Source organism: Centroberyx gerrardi, chromosome 1 (genome assembly GCF_048128805.1).
Source record: "Centroberyx gerrardi isolate f3 chromosome 1, fCenGer3.hap1.cur.20231027, whole genome shotgun sequence".
NCBI classification, from domain to species: domain Eukaryota; kingdom Metazoa; phylum Chordata; class Actinopteri; order Beryciformes; family Berycidae; genus Centroberyx; species Centroberyx gerrardi.
The window spans coordinates 11,338,176-11,360,577 of NC_135997.1; the positions used below are offsets into that span (position 1 = coordinate 11,338,176).

At 42.4% G+C, this 22,402-nt stretch overlaps 2 protein-coding genes across 2 annotated transcripts; one reads left to right on the top strand and one right to left on the bottom strand.

Moving 5' to 3' along the window:
• Positions 1 to 2,120: 2,120 nt before the first annotated feature.
• On the top strand, positions 2,121 to 10,644 carry lamp1a (lysosomal associated membrane protein 1a). Its single transcript, XM_071904497.2, has 9 exons — positions 2,121 to 2,437; positions 5,351 to 5,457; positions 5,643 to 5,862; positions 6,849 to 7,010; positions 7,178 to 7,383; positions 7,921 to 8,046; positions 8,186 to 8,252; positions 8,335 to 8,502; positions 9,161 to 10,644. Exons 1-9 carry the CDS (start codon positions 2,383 to 2,385, stop codon positions 9,298 to 9,300), a joined length of 1,251 nt encoding a protein of 416 aa, XP_071760598.2. The 5' UTR covers positions 2,121 to 2,382; the 3' UTR covers positions 9,301 to 10,644.
• A 255-nt stretch (positions 10,645 to 10,899) lies between these two features.
• Positions 10,900 to 21,452, bottom strand: grtp1a (growth hormone regulated TBC protein 1a). The gene is made up of 8 exons (XM_071904500.2): positions 20,872 to 21,452; positions 18,616 to 18,767; positions 18,359 to 18,517; positions 16,906 to 17,030; positions 13,416 to 13,512; positions 12,822 to 12,994; positions 11,936 to 12,121; positions 10,900 to 11,814 (listed from the first exon to the last, which is right to left on the bottom strand). The coding sequence occupies exons 1-8, from the start codon at positions 20,943 to 20,945 to the stop codon at positions 11,722 to 11,724; spliced, it is 1,059 nt and encodes a 352-aa protein (XP_071760601.2). The 5' UTR covers positions 20,946 to 21,452; the 3' UTR covers positions 10,900 to 11,721.
• Positions 21,453 to 22,402: the final 950 nt, after the last annotated feature.

The window sequence follows — 22,402 nt, forward strand, 5'->3', positions numbered from 1 at the left end:
GGTGATCAGTGAGTCGAGCATCAGTTGGTGCTAGGTTTATATTTTTTCTGTTTGAAAGAATGCCTGGCCCGTCAGTCCGTGTGAAGGATTTCCCCCACTGTGGCTTGTGTGCTTTAGTTCTTCAAGATGACAATGTGACGCCTTCACAGACTAATTTGATTTCATCCCATGAATCTGAGTAAATATTTAAAACAACAAATTATCGCCGGTTGGAACAAGAGCAGCTCGCACCACTGTGTAACAAAGGGAGGTCTTGTATGCAGCCGTTTTGTGAAGCTCAGGATCCAGCCGTGCAATGTGCAATTCAAACACAAAAAAAACATGTCATTTTTTTGTTTTTATTTCCTCGGATTTGATGATGAGGTATAAAAACATGTTCATTCAAGTTGGGATTTTTTGATTGATAATTTTTATTTCGAACATGTAAAAAATAAAAAAAACATAAAAACAAAACAAGAATAACAATAAAATGAAATAAACAATAAACCTATACCTTTAAAATAATCACTTGATCATCACTCTGCTGAAGACTGGTATTCATGAAGGGACTTACACATACATGTGTGTCTGCGTTCTTAAATGATCGTCCTCTCCTTGTATGTTATTTATTTGTTATTCTCCTTTGCTTGGCGTCACAGCTCCCTTCTGTCGCCATTTTGGCTCTCAGCAAAGACAACTGGGTCAGATGTCAAAGCCAAACCATGTAGCTGAAGGGAATGGTGTTCAATTCTTTACAGGTCTTTCCCTTGCATGACATTGACACAGGAGGTGATTTCGTGAGGGAATGTTACAAATATTGCATTGAGCAATATTGTTCCCTCCCCCACTTCCTTCATTGTCACATTAATTTCAACATATTGGAGCCACTGCATGGTGTTGTTATGGGCTGTGATAAGTATGTGGGACAACTTCTGGGCCTATGGGTAACATTTGCTCAATAGCGCACCTCCTAAATAATGTTTTACACTTGAGGTCAAACATCAGTCTGTGGCTTTTATTGCAGCTCCTAGAAACCAGCAAGAAATGGATTTGGGGTGAAGATAAAAATGGATCCATTTATGATTTTCAAATTTCAAATTACTGAAAAATGGAACTGAGAATTAAAGTAGAAGTCCGGATACTTTCACAATCACAGCAGGGAATTTTCAGCTTTCATCCGATTGAGGAACTATTGGGTCTAAAGTAAACATGCTAATAAAGGATTTAAATTTGTTTTACATTGCTTCCTCTGTAGTCACAAGTAGGTGAATGTCCTTTGTTGGAAAAAACCTGGTTGAAATATGCCAGCAGAATGTAGCAGGGTCCTGATAAGTCTTGGAGAGCAGCATTAAGGCATTCGCTGCGTTCCTTCGAGGGTTTCTGCACACCCTCGTGAATTGATGAAAGCCATCAGCTGACTGGCCACAGAGCGCAGACACTTTGCACTGTGCATGGGGCTGCGCGTGGAGCCTCACATGCTGCTGCTGTGTTGCAAGCTATATCTACTGCTCCAGATCATATATTCGACATATCAGTTGATCATTGCAGTTTGATTTTTGATTCACCCACCACTGTCACTACTATATCAGCCAACTGGATATTTAAAATATATAATAGGACCTTAAAATGGTTGGTTACCCACAAAAGAGGCAGGAAGACAAGTCACAGTGAAGCATTTCCAGTATTTGGCTTGTGGTTGGTGTTATTTTCTCACCCTGCGTGTAACCATTCAAAAGCTGTAGCTGTCCAGTCCTGCACACAGCATTTTAAGCACTTTTCTGTTTCATTTGCCTTGAAATTGATGTACCAGACTGTGACATGAGGATGCCTGTATTACTTTTTTTTTTAATCCTGCAGAAGGCCTAGGCTCGTGCTTAGTCTCTTTCTCCAGTGAATTATGAATTATTACACTTTTTGTGCATTTTTGTGTCATTATATAAACGTTGCCGTTATGGATGCCATTGAGGACAGTAGCCAGTTTAATAGGTTTCTGTACAGTATTATGTTTTGGCAATAGAGAGAGGAGGGTGAAGAGGAGGAGGAGGAGGAGGAGGAGGAGGAGGAGGGGAGGGGGGGGGGGGTGTCTCACGTGACTGGGCAGATCTAAAAGCTACTAGTTCACATGACGAGACATTCCTTATTCTGGGCATGACCGAGATCTAGTAACGGTAATGCTCGTTTTCTTCTATACAGCGTGCTCCAGACACAAGTCATGAATACGAAGAGGATTAAATAAACTGTATATGAGACGGTGAGTTGCCGCTCGGTTCGACGGCCCCGCTGGAAGAGCGACAAGGCGTCAAGTGCGTTTTCTGCCGCGCCGACCCACCTGCACCTGCCGCCTGTCCTGACTATCCTGCTGTCCCCGGGTTTATTTACCGTGACAACTCTGCCGTTTGAACGATGGCACGCTCGCACGCTTTGGTCGCACTCGTCGCCTGGTTTGCGGTTCTTCAAGGTGAGTGATTTGTATGTTTTGTAGGCTACGACATCCTGCCGCTATACCGCCGGACAAAACGACGTCACATAACTCCCGGCGTTATGTAGCTTTATTCCTCACATGACCGTGATAGCATGAGGCAGCATGTACATGTTCATATAGCCTGATGTGATGTTATATAACTATATGCTGTGTCTATTATCTAAATCTATCTATCTATCTATCTATCTATCTATCTATCTATCTTTATGCACCTTGCTTAACAAATTTCACTAGTTTAGGAAATTAGATTTATTCTCGGCATTAAATATGAACAAATAAACTTGTCATCCCCCATAAGTGATGCAGACCCGTTGGGCCAATCAGTAGACGCCCCAAGTTGATCCAAATCGGACCAGTGTTGTAGCAGTTATGGCCTTTCAAAGTTTACAGTTTTGATCTTTAATTACAGCGCCCCTATTAGGCCAACCAGAGTATTTTTTTTATTTTATTTATTTTTTTAAATCTGAGCGAAGATTTATCATCACTCCATACTGCTTCAAAATCAGACCAGGGGTGTCTGAGTTGTCACCTGAGATATAACAGCCCCCCCCCCCCCCCCCCCCCTCCTCTCTACCATTTCAATAGTGCCATCAGTGACTGTTCATATTATGGACAAGCAGAGACACGCGCTCCCAGAGCCGCTGCATTGTCTCCATTTGAGTGCTTCACGTGACCGCTTTGAGTCGCTTTGTGTGGATGAACAGTGGGCCTTCTGAGGGTTTTAGTTTATGACCGGTTTAATCCCCCTCCCCTCCCCTAAAACACACGCACGCACACACACTCACATGGCGCTGCTGACACAGGAAAACAGGCCAATACTGTCACAGCCCAAACAAAAAAATCATAATACTTCTATTGGGCCTCCATAGTGAGTTTATAGCTACCTTATCTTACTTTATAGTATTTAGAGTATTTTTTTTGTTTACTTCATATGGTATCACTTAGTTTATTTGCCTAATATCCTTCTAAAATGACTTAAAAAATGACTTCTAAAGACTTAATTACTGTGGATTACTGTTGGTGTGATGTTTGTTGTCCCCTCTGCAGCCTGTTGGACTCATCCACTGAAGGCCTTCCAAGTTGGCTCATTAGCTACTTTTTTTCCCCTCATATTTCCTGATAACACGAATGTCAGTGGGATAGTTTTCCAGGCTCGTATGTTCTCTCTCCAAACACTGACTGAGGGAAAGGCTTGTGTCTGTAGTACACTGTGCAAACTAAACCCCCCTTTTTCACTTCAAGTAGCCATGATCTGATTGCTGTGTTGTGTCAGTCTGTGTGTGTTTACAGGGTGAATAGAGAGGTGAAAACAGGGTCAAGTTTCAGCCAGGCGTGGAGGGAGGGAGGGAGAGAGTGTGTGTGTGTGAGTGATAAACAGAAAGTACCTGATTGAAGCACAAGCCACTCTCCATGGGTTATATTAATGGACGAGAAAGCTCGGTTACTGCACCAAGCCACATAGACATCAGTGGAAACAGGATGCACTCAAGATGGAGGGAAGAATAGAGAGGGAGACGGGGGGAGGGAGAAGAGAGATGGAGTTTAGTCGGTCTGCTCTGTAATGGAGTGAAAGTATTATCAGTAGTGTTGCTTTATTGATCCCACAGCGGGCAATCCCTTTATCACTGAATCACCACAAGTGAAAACACAAAGAATAAAGCACTGCTCACATAGAAAGCACAGAACATGCTGGTAACATACAGTGGAAAACAATCAGCGTCTACGCTACTGGAAAGTCAAATAAACCGGATGGTTCAGCGTGTTCGTTCCACAGCCTCTTCACACTCAGAGCAAACCGCTTGAACCTCTTTGTAGACATTCTGGGAAGTGTAAAATAACAAGTGAAACTACTTCTGCATTGTATTTAGTGTATTGTAAAATGGGTGGGAGAGATTTTCCAGGTTGATAGGAGCTGTATGGGGTTAAGGTGTGGGATCAAGGTCTAACGGTTGTTAATCACACTGATTAAAGCATGATTTATATAGCACCTTTCACAGAGCAAAGCCACAAAGAGTAAAATAGTTGAAGTAAGACCAGAAAACAGTAAAAAACAGTAAGACATAAAAACATAGAAGACATAAAAAGACACAGAACTACAGACACAGAGGCTAAACAAATGCCAGTCTGGACAGATGAGTCTTTAGCTGCTTTTTGAAAGTGTCAACAGAGTCCGCAGATCTTAAGTCCAATGCTGTGTCTAGGGATTACAGCCACCACCATCCACACACACACACACACACACACACACAAACACACACAGAGGAGTGAGTTGGCAGCTTCCGGGGCAAGCTGGTATTAATAGCCTGCAATGCAAGTGTGTGGGGTGCCAGGCTAGGCCGAGGTGGTAAATACTGTTTGGTAATTCTGTCAGTCGGAGCCATGCTCAGGAAGGAGGATGGGAGCGGGGAGGAAAAGGAGTTAGGGAACTTTTTTTTAACAAGCATGACTCCTGACTCCATCACTCTGGGAGAAGTTCAGCAGCACCTGTCACAGGTCTGGAGTGGAGCAGCAGCTCTGGGATAATAGGCTCATACTTCTTTGTGAAACATAAATATGAGTGTGTGGGTGCGGACTTGGTCTCTCACTTGTAGCTGTCCAGAGCCCTCTGCTGGTCGCTGGTGTGAACTGCTTTATCGTGTAGCTGGACTTTGACATCATGAAACCGGTTATGTTGTAATGATAATAATAATAGTCATCGTCATCATCATTTACATTTTTATTTAACTAGGCAAGTCAATTAAGAGCCCAGATAACTAACACTTATTCCACATAAAACTGTATGAGCTTGCATCACAGTAATAAACTTGGTTACACCCAGCAATTACAGTAAATGTGTTTTACTGCCATCCAAGCATGGCAATTCTGCCCTAATGATGTCTTCCTCTACAGGTTTCACTCAGGCCGTTACTCTGGAGGTGAGGGAGGGGAACGCCACCTGCATCAAGGCCGAACTCTCTGCCTCTTTCTCCATCACATACGACACCTCCAATGGCACGGTGTGTACAGTGACAGCAATACTGTGGCTTCCATCTGTGCAAGCACTTTCGTTTCTAAATTGTTTGTTTGGATACACAATGCCATGATATCCCCTTTGATTCATTACCAGTGCTGTATCTGTTACTGTAAACACCAATATGTATCTGACTCTAAATCAATACTGTTTCCCCTCTCCTCTCCTCAGAGCACAGCGCAGGTTTCCCTCCCGAACTCCACCACAGTCGACACCAGCAGCAGCTCCTGCGGCAGCGATGGCAGTTCGCCCTGGCTGGTGGCCGTGTTCGGAGCGGGCCACGCGCTCGGCCTGGGCTTTTCCACCAACGGGAGCCTGTATAGTGTTGCCAACCTGACGCTGCAGTACAACCTCAGCGACCCCTCGGTCTTCCCTCAGGCCAACAGCTCTGGTGAGAGCAGCACTGCACGACACACACACGACACACTATACAGTAAAGTGTAATAGAATCAGCATCAGACTCAAGTTATTAGCCAGGTGCATTTACATGTACCTGGTGGTTGGTGCAGACAATCACGTACACACCAAAAAGATGTAAACACTAAGGTAAATGTAGAAAATGTAAAATATTGCATTATTTTATTATATTCTGATATCAACAGTGTAATGAAGGTATAGGTAGAAATAGAAGAGAACACATCTATTGTTCACAAGAGGTGGAAATTTGCCTTTCGCCTCTATTGGCATTATTATTAATTATCACAGAAGGTCATGTAAAATATGCATAAAGGAGTCATCACAGTGAGTTCTTATAACTGTTACTACATGTCCCACATGTTGATCAAAGGTTTAAGAGGCTGATAGGATTTGGAACGAGTGACTGGCAGCAGCATAGAAAATGTGTTCATGTTCATTTAATTATTACAGTGTGGTTCAGTGGGGTAGTGCATCGCTGAGGATCATTATTTTCTGCCTCGGATTTGGTTGCAATGAACTGTCTGGGTGTTATCAATATTAATTTCATTTTAAATGAATCTAATTATTGGTAACAGACTTCTCAAGCCGGTGTTAGTAACAGGGTTCCCACACCTTTTCACTGATGAAATTCCAAAACGTTTCCATGACTTCTCCCCATCTCAAATTTCCATGGCCAAATTTGAATGACACTGAATTAAACCATCAACTACACTAACTTTAAGCATTAGTTTGTTTTTCACTTTGAAATCAAGGATTATAATATTATTTGAACTCAGCAACAGTCAGCAGCAAAAAATAGTTCAATATATAACAATAGTTTCCTTCAACAGGGAGGTCTAGACTGCTTCAGAGCCAGCCACAGCTTTTTGTGACATTGTATATTACAGAACAAATGGGCTATAATTCCGCAGGTATTTTGGGTTTCTAACTAATTTTACTCATCATGGTTGTTTGCCCTAGATGTGGTCACTGTGGTGTCGACCTCAGTCGGGATCTGGGCGAGGGTCAACACCACCTACCGCTGTCAAAGCCCCGCCTCTTTCGGAGTAGGCGGCGCCACTGTCACTTTCTCTGATATGAAGATGGAGGCGTACATGCCCGGAGACGATCTGAGTCCTACCGGTACGACTGTGTGTGTGTGTGTCTGTGTGTGTCTGTGTGTGTGTGTGTGTGTGTGTGTGTGTGTGTGTGTGTATCTATGTCTGTCTGTCTGTGTCTGTGCGGAGCTGATGGTTTGGTCGCTGCTCTGTTGTCCGATAACATGATTCTGCATCTTGTCTCCCTCACAGAAAGTGTATGTGTGGCAGATCAGGTCAGCACTACAGTTCCACCTGCCCCTGCCAGTACGACGGCAGCCCCCGCCCCGGTCCCAACCCCTCCAGGAACACCCGAACGGGGAACCTACTCTGTCGCCGACGGCAATGGCACTGTATGTCTCCTGGCCCAAATGGGACTGCAGCTCAATGTCTCCCACTTCTCCGTATCTCAAAATAAGGTATTACTAAACTTTACGGGCAAGAATAACACAAACTAACATCAGTAGATAAATCAGTATTCAGTACATATTATGTGACAAACTTACTACATGCAGTGGATTGTTTCCAGAGTCACAATTTTAATTGCTTGAGACTTGACTTGATACACGACTTGAACTTGGGTTCTGGTGACGTGGGACTTGACTTTGACTTGTACTACTATACTACTAAAGTTATGAGATTTGTTCCACCAGACAGTTGAACTTTAATTTGTTTTGAATGATTGAATTTATTGAAGTTTAAACTGATTATAGAAATCAAATCATGATGCACTTACCAAGTTTTCATACTATTAAAACGATACTGCACTGAAAAGTCCTAGATATTTTGTTTTCTTTAAGATATTAAATTGATAAAGGACTCTTGCTTTGTTCTCACTTGACTTGGTGTTCTACATTTAGACTTGAGACTGACTTGGGACTCGAGCAGAGTTGACTCAGTCACACCTCTGATTGTTTCAAATAAACTCAGATTTATCTTTCTGTCTACTTTGCCAGACTGTCCAAGACATTGTGAACCTGAGACCCAATCTGACAACGGTCTCAGGATCATGTGAAGCCAGCAGCGCTACCTTGGTGTTGATGCAGCAGCGAACCACAACGCTCAACTTCGTCTTCACTCTGGTAACTTCATCCCTCTCCTCTGTGTATTTAGGTATACGGACGGATGTTTCTGTGTGCGTGTGTGTGTGTGTGTGTATGTGCGGGGGGTGTGTGTTCCTTTCCCCTCTTCCCTCCCTCACGTTGTTGTTTCTGTCTGCAGAACTCCACGACCAACAAGTACCACCTGAGCAGCGTCTCTCTGCTCGCTTCTTGGCCCGATATGGCTGGTAAGAACTGTCACAAATAACATTTTTGTCGTAGCTCTGAATTACATCAGTATAAGTAATGCTGATCCATCTCTCTCCCCAGTTCCTTTCTCAGCCAGCAACAGCAGTCTGGACTACCTGCGGAGTACGCTGGGCCGCTCCTATATGTGTAATGCGGAGCAAACTCTGGTCGTAGTGCCAGCCTTCTCTCTCAACACCTTCAGACTGCACGTGCAGCCCTTTGGAGTCACTACCAGCCAGTTTGCTACAGGTACACCTCCCTTTCTCACCTCTCAAAACTCTTATTTGCCTCTGCTCTTTTCCACTTTTTCCCAAGTTTTCTTTGTTTGTTAGCAGCTAGCTATAAGTCACTCTGAACCCCACCCCCCACCCCAAAAAAACAAACACTGCATGTACAGCTGTGGGATGCAGAAATCCAATAGCTATGATGTTCTCAGCTAACCAGACTGGTGCTGTAGCTCTCTTGGTAAAGCAGTGGTCTAATTCCCAGTTACTGGCAAATTGGGCTTTTGTATTTGGTTTCACAGAGCCAAATACGTCGCAGCTTATCACAAATTAAGTGCTTGTTTTCCCTCCATTTTGAGCGCTTGTTATTGACCGCTATTAGTGATACAGTTTGTTAGGAGCAGGTGGTAAGAAAATCTAGGGTGAGGAAAATGAATGAGTAGCCTAATGTCCTCCCCTCCCACAACAACTACTATTGCTGAACAGGACATTTAACCCCTAACTGGCCAACAATAAAAAGTTATGGTTGAACTGGGCCGCTCCCAGTGATGTGGGGGTTGCAACTGTATGAATGTAGAGCAAGTTATTGCAGAAAAAGAAAAGTTCCTGGATCCAAAATATTTGAGATGAAACTTTCTCTTTCTCCTCTGTTCTGTTTCCCTCCCCTTCACCTCCGTCTCCAGCGGAAGAGTGTCAGATGGACCAAGACCAAATGCTCATCCCCATCATAGTGGGAGCAGCGCTGGCCGGCCTGGTGCTCATCGTCCTCATCGCATACCTTATAGGCAGGAAGAGGAGCCATGCTGGATACCAGACCATCTGAATGGACCTCATGTAGCCTCAACCTGACTGACTGACTGACTGACTGACTGACTGACTGACTGAATGTATGGATGGTGTAGAGATGAACCATCGTGTGTGTGTGACTGAGTGAGTGAGTAATAGACTGTGTGGATGCAAGCATGAGTGAATGAAAGCAATTGTTATTCTGCAGTGTGCGCTTTTGTTTGTGTGTGCGTGTGTTTGCATTGCCTATGTGACCTCTGAATATTTTTTTCTCTTTGACTTTGTCCATGGATGATGAAGAGAAGCCCACTACCTGCTACTACTAACCCCAGTTTAGTAAAACCTAGCAGCCTCTATTGTAGATAGTACACTGTTTGCATCCTGGGGAAGCCGAGGAGACTAGATCGAACTCTCAAATCTGCTGTAGCGAGTTCACCGCCACCTGTCTGCCTCTACTGTACTCTGCCCTGTGCTGTTCTTGTTTAAATATGTTCTTCAACTTGGTTGAATTTGCTTGAATGTCTGTTTTGTTGTTCTTAGTTGTGTATTTGTTTTGTAAATGAACCTTGAATATCACATACAGTTAAGAGGCGGAGAGGCAGCGTTACCATTCCTGGCCTGAATGGTAAATTATTTTTTAGACATAATCAATATATGGGTCAGATCAAACTGGGTTCCAATCAACCCTGTCCAGCCAAAAAAATATTTCCTGTCTGTTATACATTGTTGTGCCACTGCAGTCAAATGAGCTGTAAGACAAAGATTACTTTTTCAAAGTGTCAATTTCATGGCTTGCCTGCTGTTGGTCTGTGGTTTGCAGTAAACAATGACATGAAAGGAAGTCTTTGCAAGTTTAAAGTTTGATTTTGCAAGGTCAAATTGGGTTATTTTTTTATTTAATTTTTAAAAGCATCAATGAATATCTCTCACCGCAGTGTGCTCACTCTATTGTTTATTTTTAGTGACCATGAGTTTACCTACAAGGCCCAATTACTCGATGAAAAGGGAAACCTCTGAATGTCTATCATCCCCTGTCACGTTCCTCTGCAGTGGAAAATGATAGAAGCCTGAACAACTTTGCCATGGAGGCACAGTTTGATTGAAGTAGTGGAGCAGGGTTTCATAACTAAGGTGATTAAAGCATGCAGGTTGCTGCTTTGTGTAAACAAATGTATTGAACAGGACAAGTGGACAGGTGCAGGGGCTAGTTTTAATTTTCTTCAGAGGCTGTGTGAATTATTGCCCCCCCCCCCCCCCCTTCCCATAAAAATGTTAATATGAAGTGTAGTGATTTGATCTTTTATTTTTATAGGAAATGCTTTGATCTCGTTTTCTATTATGCATCTTACTGAAGTCAATAAAAAAAACTCTAGCATTGGTTTTATGGTATTTCTTGCAATAGTAGTCAATATAAAAATTATTTTAAAAACTGAAATGTTCCCTTTTGTGCTAAATACACACGGCTCTTTACTGAAAGCTATGTCATTTCACAGAATACACACAGCTGGGCTTGATATCAACACCAAGGTTATTTTTGTCCCATGCAACAAAAATTGATATCAGTGCTGCAATACTTTCAAGAAACCGAACCCAAACACAACAAACAGGTCACACCACTGTTAGAAAAAGAGAGCAGCCCTTTTAATTGTGCTTGAATCATTTCACCATAGTGCACTTAAACGGACACTTGAGATCAGGACCTACAACGCTTCCCCAAGCCAGACTGAAGACCGAACCACATTGTGTGTCCGACACTGGCTGGAAAAACTACTGCAAGCAAGCTCAAACAGCTGAACAAAACCTACAGACTGAGAAAAATCTGATTTTGAAATGTTTGAAGGAATAAAAGTTTCTGTCGTAAAGTCAGTATAATTCATATTTGAATAAGACAGCAAGTACACCATGTAGTGACGTGAAATACAGCAGGTAGGTTCCTCTCGGCTTCCAGTGTGCAACACAGATACAATTTATCCAACCTGGCATAAGCTGCCAAGCTTTATCTCTGCAGTGTCTCACTGCTAGGAGTAAAGTGCATATTTATGCATTGAAACACTTTCACAGAAAAAATATGTTTTCATTTAAGACAAACCACATGGTCAAAATGTCAGTTTCAAATGGAATCTTCAGCTCATGTAGACGACGTTGCTGAGTGTATACAAATATACACATATATTTACACTTAGGCTGTACAATTGTCTCCATGTATGTTTAAGACGCACTAACTAAATGCAGCAATCACTGTGACAATAAAGTCAGTTATAAACAACCTCAACACTCTTAAAAAAAAAAAAAAAAAGGTGAAAATGAGGTGTTGGGTGGTCATCCCAAAAGTCAGAATCATCTCTCTCACCCTCCCAAGCTCATTCGGGACAGAAAGTGAAGGAAGACGACGGTGGAGTATTGGGATACAGCGCTGGAATGTGTAGTGAGTTGGACTGCCAGGACGTCAGTCACGGGGTCAGGACTCTTCTGCCATGATGCGGGCACGACACGCTGCCCGGAGCTTAGTTACGGTCGCCATGGACAGACTTCCCGGTTCAGCGAAGATTTTCTAGGAAAGGCAAGAAACAGACGGATTATAGGATTAAAGACAGCAATAACCAGGGAAACCTCTTTTACTCTCACTGACACCGTATCTCAACTAGATACGGTGGAAAACTTTTTTTTTTAACCTGCATGAAAGCGTGGCATTCTTCGACAAATGGTCCATGTGTGATCTGCTTGAAGTTCTGGCAGACGTCCGGCAGCGACTGGGCCTGCTGAATCAGATCCTGGTTGTGGTGGATCAGTGTCAGAGCTACACGGAAGAGGATTTTAGAACCCTCGTAGAACAGGCAATCCCAAATCCGCAGAACTGTCTGTGAGAGAGGAGGATCAAGGGGGTGTGTCATACTGGTGAGCAAAATCAGACTGACCTGTACAGTGCCGAGCTAAGGTACTATACTCAAGTGTTGGCACAGTAATATCATCAAAGAATTTCACGTGAGATATGAGAGTGTGGAGAATATTTTGAAATCTGCTTGTGTAGAATGGTGAATGATGGGCTTCTACATGGAGCTTTCCATGTATGAAATGTTCAAAGCGGATTTTAACAACAAAACTAAGTCTGAGTGTCTTTTTTTAGATGTAAAGCACCTCATGGATCCTGAAAGTAACTCACTCGCATACTCATTCATCTTCACCAATTCACTCACTCCCGGTTAGCCTATCTGCCCCTAGTGGCCGTTAGGAAGCATGGCACACAGGATGCTGAGAATCACTGTTTGGTCTTCAATACTGCTGGACTGTTCGTGTCTATGTTTTCACATCTATCTGTTTTGTGTATAGTCCCGAAGGAAGCCATCGCATCAGAACCCGTCTTTGACTAGCTGCCTCTTGCCACACAGTATGTTGCCAAGCTTTAGCTTTCCAGAGGTTTTGAATGGGTCACATTCAAACTCAAGATGCAAGTAACTGCAAATAAACTGTGGCAACATCTTGAGGCCATTTGAGCGAGAAGCAAGGCTCCCCGGCTGCCCCCACCACAACACACAAACACACACACACACACACACTCACCTCTGTTGGCAAGATGTCTATGTAGAGGCAGATGAACCATCGGGAGACCACCAGGGTCCACATGACATTGTGCTCCACCATCGTCTGCCACACTCTGGGGACTTTAACTTTCACCAGCTCCCCCAACACCTCCTGGTCCGTCTTCAGCCCCAGCATGGCAGGACTGTAGTAGTCTGGTGACCGGACACATTAATGTCAGTAATACAGTTCTCTTACTTAACCGTGAATTGACGTACACAAATCCTGCACATTTGGAAAAAATAAATCCGGTAGAAACATGTGACTGAATACTGTGAGTATTTTTCCTTCTAAATGTCAGGTCATTCTCCATCATGTTCACCTGTTTGGCCTAAGCACAGTTAATAGACTTTAATGTGTGCATGTGTGTGTGTTTGAGTGACAAGAGAAAAACGTAGGTCTTAAGCTACAGACAGATAAAGACCATGTGACCTCCTACAGGGTTATTCTTAGCGCAGAGCACAGCAGACGGCCAGAACACCTACACGCGCACACACACACACACACACACACCAAGAGATCAGAATAGTGATGCTGCTACTGATGGTGCAAGAGTGTACACACACATACACACACCTGGTAATATCCTGCCCAGTAGTGCATCCATCAGCCAGAAGGATTTCTCCTCATCTTTAGTGATGATAAGTAGATATCCAGCAATGAAGTTCATCCCCTGAACAAGAGAGCGAGAGAGAGACATTCAGGTTACAAACACAGCAGGTCACTTCAATAAAGAGAAGAGTGAAATAGGCATAAGCAGAAAATACACACCTCATCATTTATGTCCCTCTGGGGATTAGGAGAGAACAAAACCAACAAAAGTCTATTCAAGCTGAAATAGGCTACATCAGTACGAATGGAGATGAGTGGAGCCTAGTTTGACTGTATGAGAGATGAAACCATCAGATACAGACAGTCCTGCTGCCCGTTTGAATTGCAAACCAACTTGCCTCTGCTGTGGCACACAAAATCTGCCTTTCAAATGCTAATAATTAATCTATCTTGTACTACACCGCTTTCCCAATGATACAGACATAGGCTTTTCATAAGGACATGCACTGACCCACCAGCACAGCACATGGCTTTGCCTCATAAGCCATTCAAACTATAAAATGTCCTTTTAGGAACACAAAAAGCAGATTGAAAAAGGCAAAGATTCATAAATAAGTTCGTAGTTCACACTATGAAAATAGAACATATATTTGCCAAATGTGTCACAAATGTATATATGGCAGGAACCTCAACTGGCCAATTACATCAAGTTTTTGTTTGTTCTAGGTGACAGTATTTATCTGAACAGGTTATAGGTATGACCTAAAGATATAAACATGTATGTATGTACATACAGCAGATACTATGAGTGATGTGGAATTAAATTGAAATAGTGTACAGAGTGACTGTGACACCACGACTGGTAGTGATGTGGAAACAAAAAATATGACAACAGGCAATGCTAAATTTGCCTTTTAAACGTCTTGAAATGCTTGAATAGCAGAACACTGCTCCTATGATGTTTGGGTGAGCATCACAATCTATCACAATCACTGGGGCACCAGAATAAACTGACATAGCAGATGGTTAAACAGAAGCGCTTGTCATTCAGGCTCTTGTCTGAAGCAAACAGGTGACAGGTGATGAATTTGTCTTTTAGTATCTGACTGAACATATGGGAGAAAGCATAGACTAACAGATGGAAAGAGGGAGAAGTTCAATCAAGAAGACAGACATGGAGTGGGAAGGGAACATTGAAGGGAAGGGTGGAAAGCAGGGATCAAGAGAGGCACAGGGCAAAAAAAGGCTTTTTAAAACCATATAATAGGGCTGGGTGGGAGAAAAAAATTATACACCAATACACTGCCATTTTAATTTTTCTGATACAGAATGGGTTCTGTAAACCCTGTTATTAATACTTGTAACCCCACTGTTTTACAGAAGAGCAGGTTCTGTTTTTCAGTTCTATAAAGACCTGTGCTCATGCAGGTATGACTCTAGCACACAAGGGACCTTTGTTCCCTGAGTTACGACTGGAGGGTAGCCGCCTCCTCCAAGGCGGCCAGCCATGGGTGCTGCCAACAGACAACAACAACAACAACTTAGCTATCCAAAAGCCATGTGGCACTGTGCCTTGCTCATCTCCTCAGCCAATGATTGAGCCTTATTCTCCCCACTTGGTGAAATGGTTGTAAATCTTGTCAACTGTTTTAACTGTTTTATGTTAGTGAACGAGAACTGTGTTGAGAACATATTAACTTGATAAATCGAGCTAAAATTGTCTACAAACGTGAACATGTGGCCTAGCTAGCTGCTAGCTGGCAAGGCTTCGATAATGGCAAGGGTGTTGTTTGGAGTTTGGACCGCTCGGGGCTCAGAGGCAGTTACAGAATCATAGTAGAGGGATCGGGGGGCATCTTCTCATTTTACATTTCAACAGCAAAATGCAACAGTTGGGTGCACTTTGATGGGTACATAGGTCTAAATTACGCAGCACAGTGAACACTTTGAACAGCAGGTCTACAGTAATGTATTGTAGTGTGCTGTCAGTCTTATCTGTTGCTGTCTCTCCTCATTCATCCCCTTCTGAATTCGGAACGGACATGTAGTGGGATCTAAAAATCGCAGCAGGACCGCTCACGCCAGAAGCTTTTTTCTACTCAGCCCAGCAGCCTTCCCTGAGTAAAACGCACTACACCCAGGAGAAATGTCCCATTAAAATTGGCTGCATTTACATTATACTCCAACAGCTGAAGCAACAACATCCCAAGCCTCGTCTTTGTTAATGTTGTCTTTATAGAAGCAATGCTGACAGTCATATAGCTCCCTGTATTTTTTCATTTCGGTGATGAACGTTACATCCTCCATCTTTACATCCTCTATCTTAACTTTCTACACAGACTCTTGTGCATCAAAGCAGTCACATGGATTTGTTTAAGATTATTTTTGACTTGTAGTTACAATCTCTCCATCTCTCCCTCCCTCTCTATTTATATTTATTGACTAAACATTTAATCTTATTTTAGTGATAATTCAATAGCAGACCCGAAGTTCAATTGGCACGTAATATTTAACAAAAGAGGCGCTGCTCATCATCCCACAGTGACTCTCTTGCTTTTAAAATCTACATCAGTGCACATCTATTAATCAACAACAGTAAAGACATTGGTAGGTTGATGATTATATGACTGTATGACTGTGCTTCTGTGGTGATTAGATGCAGATATGACCATTTACAGTTTATTTCCACTGTGTAGTTTCTGTGAAATGTGCATGGAAAAACTAGACTACGCCGAAACTATTGCTGCAGCTCCGCAAGCTTAGCTCATCGTATACACCACTCTGACAGCTTTTGGTGAGGAGGTGAGCTGCCCATTCCCCCACCCCCCACCCTCTTCCCCTGGTCACAGTCAAGTTCCACTCCCCCTGCATATACATGTAAGTTGAATTCAGTGTGTATGCTTCCGTGGACAGTTATTTCCATCCACTACAGCACACAGTGTGCATTGTTAACATTTAATTTGCCTAATAAAGAGGAATGGAAATATTAAATAATTTTTTTATGTAAATATTAAATCATTTTTGTCCCATAATCCATAACAACAATGCACATAACCCTTCACTGCAAATTTTATATAATCTTGAAACAATGTATTGCATTGTTTTGTAACCCACAGTATCAATACTTGACAGTACCCAGTCCTACCAGACATTTTTCTTGTAAAGAGTTAAAGATAAACATCATGTTATCAAGAGACAAATCCCTGAGACTGATTTTTTGGACTCATTTAATGTTTGTTTGAGCCTTCACACCCAAATGAACCTTATTTCATAGTACTAATGAAAGAATGTGCCTAGATCCCTGTAAATAAATAAAAACATAAGAAATAATTACCTCATTAATTAGCTCACTATGCCCTCAAAAATCAGCCACACACTCAGCTCTCATTTCCAGATTTGTGGGACATATTCATGTAAACAAGTCTGGGCTCAACTATCCAAGGACATAAGAATGGTATTATTATTATTGGTACAAATTCCATTTTTGGGTGGATCGTCCCTAGTCCAGCATTACCTGGCAGTAGCCCACAGCTGGATTGTGGTGACCATAAGCTAGCAGCACATTGTGCAGAGCTTTCTGCAGACATGGGCTGGACGTCTTGCGGAACTGGACATTGTCTGGAAATGTTCTGTTCAAGTCTGAGAGAAAGAGACCACACAGATACACACATATTATATTTTGTGTTGTGTGTTTGTATGTATATGTGTGTATATGCATGACAGCGAGAGAGTGAGAGAGGAAGCGAGAGAGAAAGAATCCCCCTTTACACCTGACATTAACATCAGTCTCGTATTCGGATTGTGTCTAGATGCAATGTAGCTGAATAACTTTTATGCAAACTTCAGTCTCCGGTGTCCACATTGTAGTTAGATAGCTTTTTCATTCGCAAAGCGCAGATTGCTGCACACATCACTTCCTCTTCCTTCCCAGAATGATGGCAAGCGCTTGGGAGGTCACATTAGTTTATGCATTTTTTCTTACTTTTCAAACAGCAGAAGAAGTTGTTTTTGACAACAAGTACACTACTGCAGGTATAGCTGAGGAGAGGGCAGTTCTATGCTGCTTTTGTCATCACTATTAACAGTTTGGTCAGGCCAAACCGACAGCAGAAACACAGCCTTGCTTGTTCCATGCATGACCTAACTATCCATTTTGGATAAGTTACTATTTTCAGGGTGGTGGCTCAGTGGTTAGCATTGTCACCTCACAGCAAGAAGGTCCTAGGTTTGAATCTCTGTCTCTTCTGTGTGGAGTTTACTTGTGTTGTTGTGGGTTTCCTCCAGGTGCTCCAGTTTATGTGTTCGCCCTGTGATGGACTGGTGACCTGACCAGGGCATTTCTCTGCCTTCTGCCCAGTGCATATAAATGCCAAGATTTTGCTTAGTATAGTCGTCACGTATTACCATGTCAATAAACAAAATAGAGGATACATAAACCAATGTCACTTAAAGTTGGAGATGAAGTTATCTATGTACAGCCACTGATAAGCCTTCTATTGGGCTACAGTACACCTACACTCTCAAAATGGTGCACTAATGTTCCTCACGGTACAACTTCTGTTGTTCATGGAAAAGCAACGCTAGATTATTGTGTTCACTTACCCATACATAAAACGTAGATGGGCACAACGCAACCGGCAGACCGCTGTGGAACAAGAACGGACCTGGTGTCGCAGATTAAAATGCCGTGCTGCAACTGGGCCGCAACAAATTCAGATACACAAAAGTTACGCATGCAGTCTAGTTTAGGCGTTACTCAAGGACACATCAGCATGGCGGCTGCTAGTTGACACAGGGGTTTGAACCCAGGTCCGGATGAAGGACAGTCTCCCTTACTCACGATGCCACCTTGCAGCCCATGTGTTAAGCTCTATCCGAATACAAACTGAACACCCAAGGTAATGCCAGGTGTAAAGGAGGTCAGAGTGAGTGGATGAGTGAAGGAGAGGGACTGTTCACAGCCTGACCTGTGCAGATGGTATCCACCAGTTTGGGGTCGTGCTGGGCGTGCAGCAGGGACTGGTAGTAGCCTTGGTTCTTCTCCAGCTGCTCTTGAGCTCCGCTGGCTGCCATCCAGATCAGCGCCCGGTGCTCATTGGGAATCCCCTTGCGTACGTAACGCTTCACTGAAGGAAAGGTACAACATTTCAATTTAGTACAAAGTTTTATTGTGTCCGAGAAGAGAGTTTGTGAGTGTATTTGTGTGTTCGGTTGTCACACTCACGTTTCACATTCTTCTCCACCTTGCCTTTGCCCTTCAGTAGTTTGGACCACTTGATGGATCGTCTGGTGAGCACAACTAGATACTCTGACATCAGCTCCTCATATGACTCATAATCGAAGTCCTCTGAGCGCACGAAGCCGTATGGATCCACACTAGACCAACAAGCACAAAGTCAGAAACTATTGACAGCATTAATAAAATTACTGAAAGTAAATAAATTATATCACAATTCACATCATAGCATTATAAAACTGATGTGTGCCTAATATTTCCTTATTTCATTTTAATAGATTTCTTCAAAACTGTTAGTAGACTGCTCTTTATAGTATTTTTTTTTTATATTTAGAAACTTTTCATTTCATTATTTTTGAAAGCATCTTCACTTTATGGATTTTTTTTTTTTTTTACATGTGCCTAAGACTTTTGCACAGTACTGTAAATTCCAAATAAGTAGGTGTTTTATATTTCACTCAGTGTTATAAGCCAGTGATTGTATGAAAAAGAGGTATTTCTTCTTTCCTTTCTTTGAAGACCAAATATTATTGGCCTTCATAAATCCATTATCAGTCAACTGTTACGGTTCACACAGAGTTTAGGCCTTGTCATGAACACTTACTGACTGCTTTGATCAAGCATAACTAGACTGGACAAAACCATTACAGCACAAAAGAACATTACAGCACAAAAGAAAGAGTAGTAGTTCTGTTCTTTTAGTGCCATGTTTCACATAGCCTTTATCTCCACATTGTGTACATCTAATATCTGGCTCCAGATAAAAAAGTTGTGGGAGTAGGTGTCTTAACCCAACGCCTTAAAGATGCTTATGTAACACTATAATCTTGTTGCAGCTTACCCTTCACAAGAGCGAAAGAAATGCATGAAGAAGGAATGCACCTTACATACCAGCAATGTGGTAGCCTGCTGTAATAGATTGTTTTGGACATGTTCAAGCACAACAGCCTTTACAGCACTTAATTACCCTACACACAGTCATGGACTTGGCTTGTATGGATGTGCAAATACTGTATGAAAATAAAGGTATGCAAATGTTATGTTCCCCAGCAGAGAATGCCCTTGTTGCCAAAACAAAAGCAAAGGTACACATTAGAGATATCCCTGTGAATGTGGTGCCTGAATTTCAGGTGTTGGGTTGCGTTATCACAGTTTTTTTTAACAATGTACTGGCCCTTCTCATACTGCAAAAAATACATTTCATAAATACTGAATATGTGCAGAGATAAATGCAGTGCAGAGATTTCAAAAATATATAAAATGCATTATGGCCAGAAATGCATTATTTCTACATGTAGCCTAGATGTGTTGCACTTGTCAAGAGTCAAATATATATAGGATATAGGCTACGTCTAGATATATGTTGTCAACAGCTCATGGGAATAAAACGTATTTCAAGGGTTCACAATATATTTCAAATCATTGTCTAAATGTACAAACAAATGTCTGGCAAATTTTAGCACATGTTGAGACATCTCTAGCATAGGCTATAGGCCTGTATGGCTAAATTTGTCCAACTTCTAATGAAAACTAGACACCAAATTAAAACGTGACCACACTGTTCATACACTCACAGTATGAACACCAACAGGCAATAAAGAAACAATAGAGAAAGTAGTTATACTTCTCTGGGGGTAAGTCATAATAACCTGAGTCAGTTTATTCCAGTGACCAAGCTATAAAATGCAGTGTTGGGAAGGAATGTTGTTACTCTTTCCCTGTAATGAGTAGTAGTAGCCTATTTGTCCCATCTAAATAGCAGATTGAAGTTGAAACAAAAAAAGTATCTGTTAGTGGTTGAAACAAGTTAACTATCCACAAACTCTTTCAACCCTATCGTCCTCTCTTTGACGCAGGCACACACTGAACTAGTTAACATGAGAAATGGAAGAAAGTTTACTTCTTGAAGTACGTTATTCCCACTCACTTGATTTTAAGGAGCAAACGACTGATAAGAACTTTGGACCCTCAGGGGAGTTGTCGCGATTTCGGAAAGAATGAGACGGTGTAACCGCCAATTTTGGGAGTGTAACGGAAAAGTAATTTAACAAAGTAAATGAATAAACTAATAAATTACTTTTGGAATGACTATTGGCTAAGTTAGTGAATTACCTTTTCAATAACGAGCTCCCAACACTGATAAAATATGCTTTTGAGTTTGAAAATGACACAAGACCAGAGCCAACAACATTGTAGGCTAAGTTACTAAGCTAACCGAGTTAAAACAAACCTATGTTAACGTACCTGTCCACTCTGTCTTTTGCTCTACCGTCGGGGGAGCGGGTCCCGTTCGTCGCTTTGTTCCTCTTCTGCTCCATATCTTCTTCTCCAGACGGTTAATATGTCTTGGAAATCCGTGCTACGGTCTCACTGGACAGCCACCTTGCTGTTTTTCTTCAAGAAAACAAAATCTTGCGGTCCTAACGTTTACAACAGACATTCTCCAAGTCAGTGGTTAAGTTGCACTAACTTTCTCCATGTGTGCGCACAGGCAAAACGGGACAAGCCGCTGCTTTTACTCGGACTTACATGCTGCACTGGAAAGCCATCACTCGTTTTTTGTCCCCCAAATCAAGCAGTTGTTCTAGTTTGGTTGTTTGGTTCTTTTATCAATCGACCGATGCACAACAGTGTGGAGAGCGGTGGATTTGTCCTGAATGTGAACACCATCGACATGCACCTGTCGCTAGCCCCCCCGCCTTATAGCAGTACAATAACACATTGGCCTTGAGTATTATTAACAACATCCAAAATACAACGGCTGAACAGATGCCATATTTTCACATAAAGTATCAAATAAAGGTCTCTGGCACTCTTCACCTCCTGCTCGGACTCCGGAGTTCTCAATAGGAGATTTCAGAGCCGTGTCGAACCCCGTGACGTCTTCCCGGGACACACGTCAATCAAGCTTAATGCTGCCTTCGCGTGCTTCTCGTAAGCTCCCACTTCAGAGCTCTTATGGCGTAAATACGACGTGTCTCGTCGCTAATCGCTGGAAATAATAGCACAGTCGACCTTGTAACAACAGCAGTTTTTGGTGGCTGTTGTTTTATTTTAGAAATGAAGCGGCACATAGGTACATTTAATAGAGGTTATAAGTACTTTAATAGCCACAATTGTTGTATCATACATCAAGTTTACAATCAGATGTCGTGACACCGTTTCCATGGTCTCTGCTACCTAAACATCACATGTCGGCAACTTCGGTATCATAGAAAAATCCGACTTTCCCAGTCGTTCCGCTCAACGTTATTACAATATTTCCGACATTACATGAAGGCAGCAAAAAATAGTATGTAGCCACGCCTTCTCTAGCCACGTAGGCGTAACTACCGCAAATAAACCAGCCATCCTCTAACCTGGTCCACTGCTGGACCAACATGGCAAATCTTACGAAAAATAAAGTCTCACGCCTCACACACTACTTAATGGACTTACGAGCAAACCATGAACAAACTACCACGCAGATCATCAACCCACACCCACATCAACCCAGGCAACTGTGGACGGAAGCATATTCTCCTCACTCATGATGTCTGTACATTGGTTCCAGGTGCAAGGAGAAACAGACAAGCAAATCTGAATTAGCTGACTGCAAATGTCAAAGCATAAGCAGGCAGTTTCATCCAAAATAATCTGTAGAACACTTCAGCAAAAGGGATACTGTGGTCAGGTTGTGGTCCATAAACCCCCTTTTACAAGCATTTTTTTTTTTTTTTTGCAAGTGAGGTGATGCAGTAAACACAGGCAGTCTCCTGAGCAGTGGAAAAAGTCA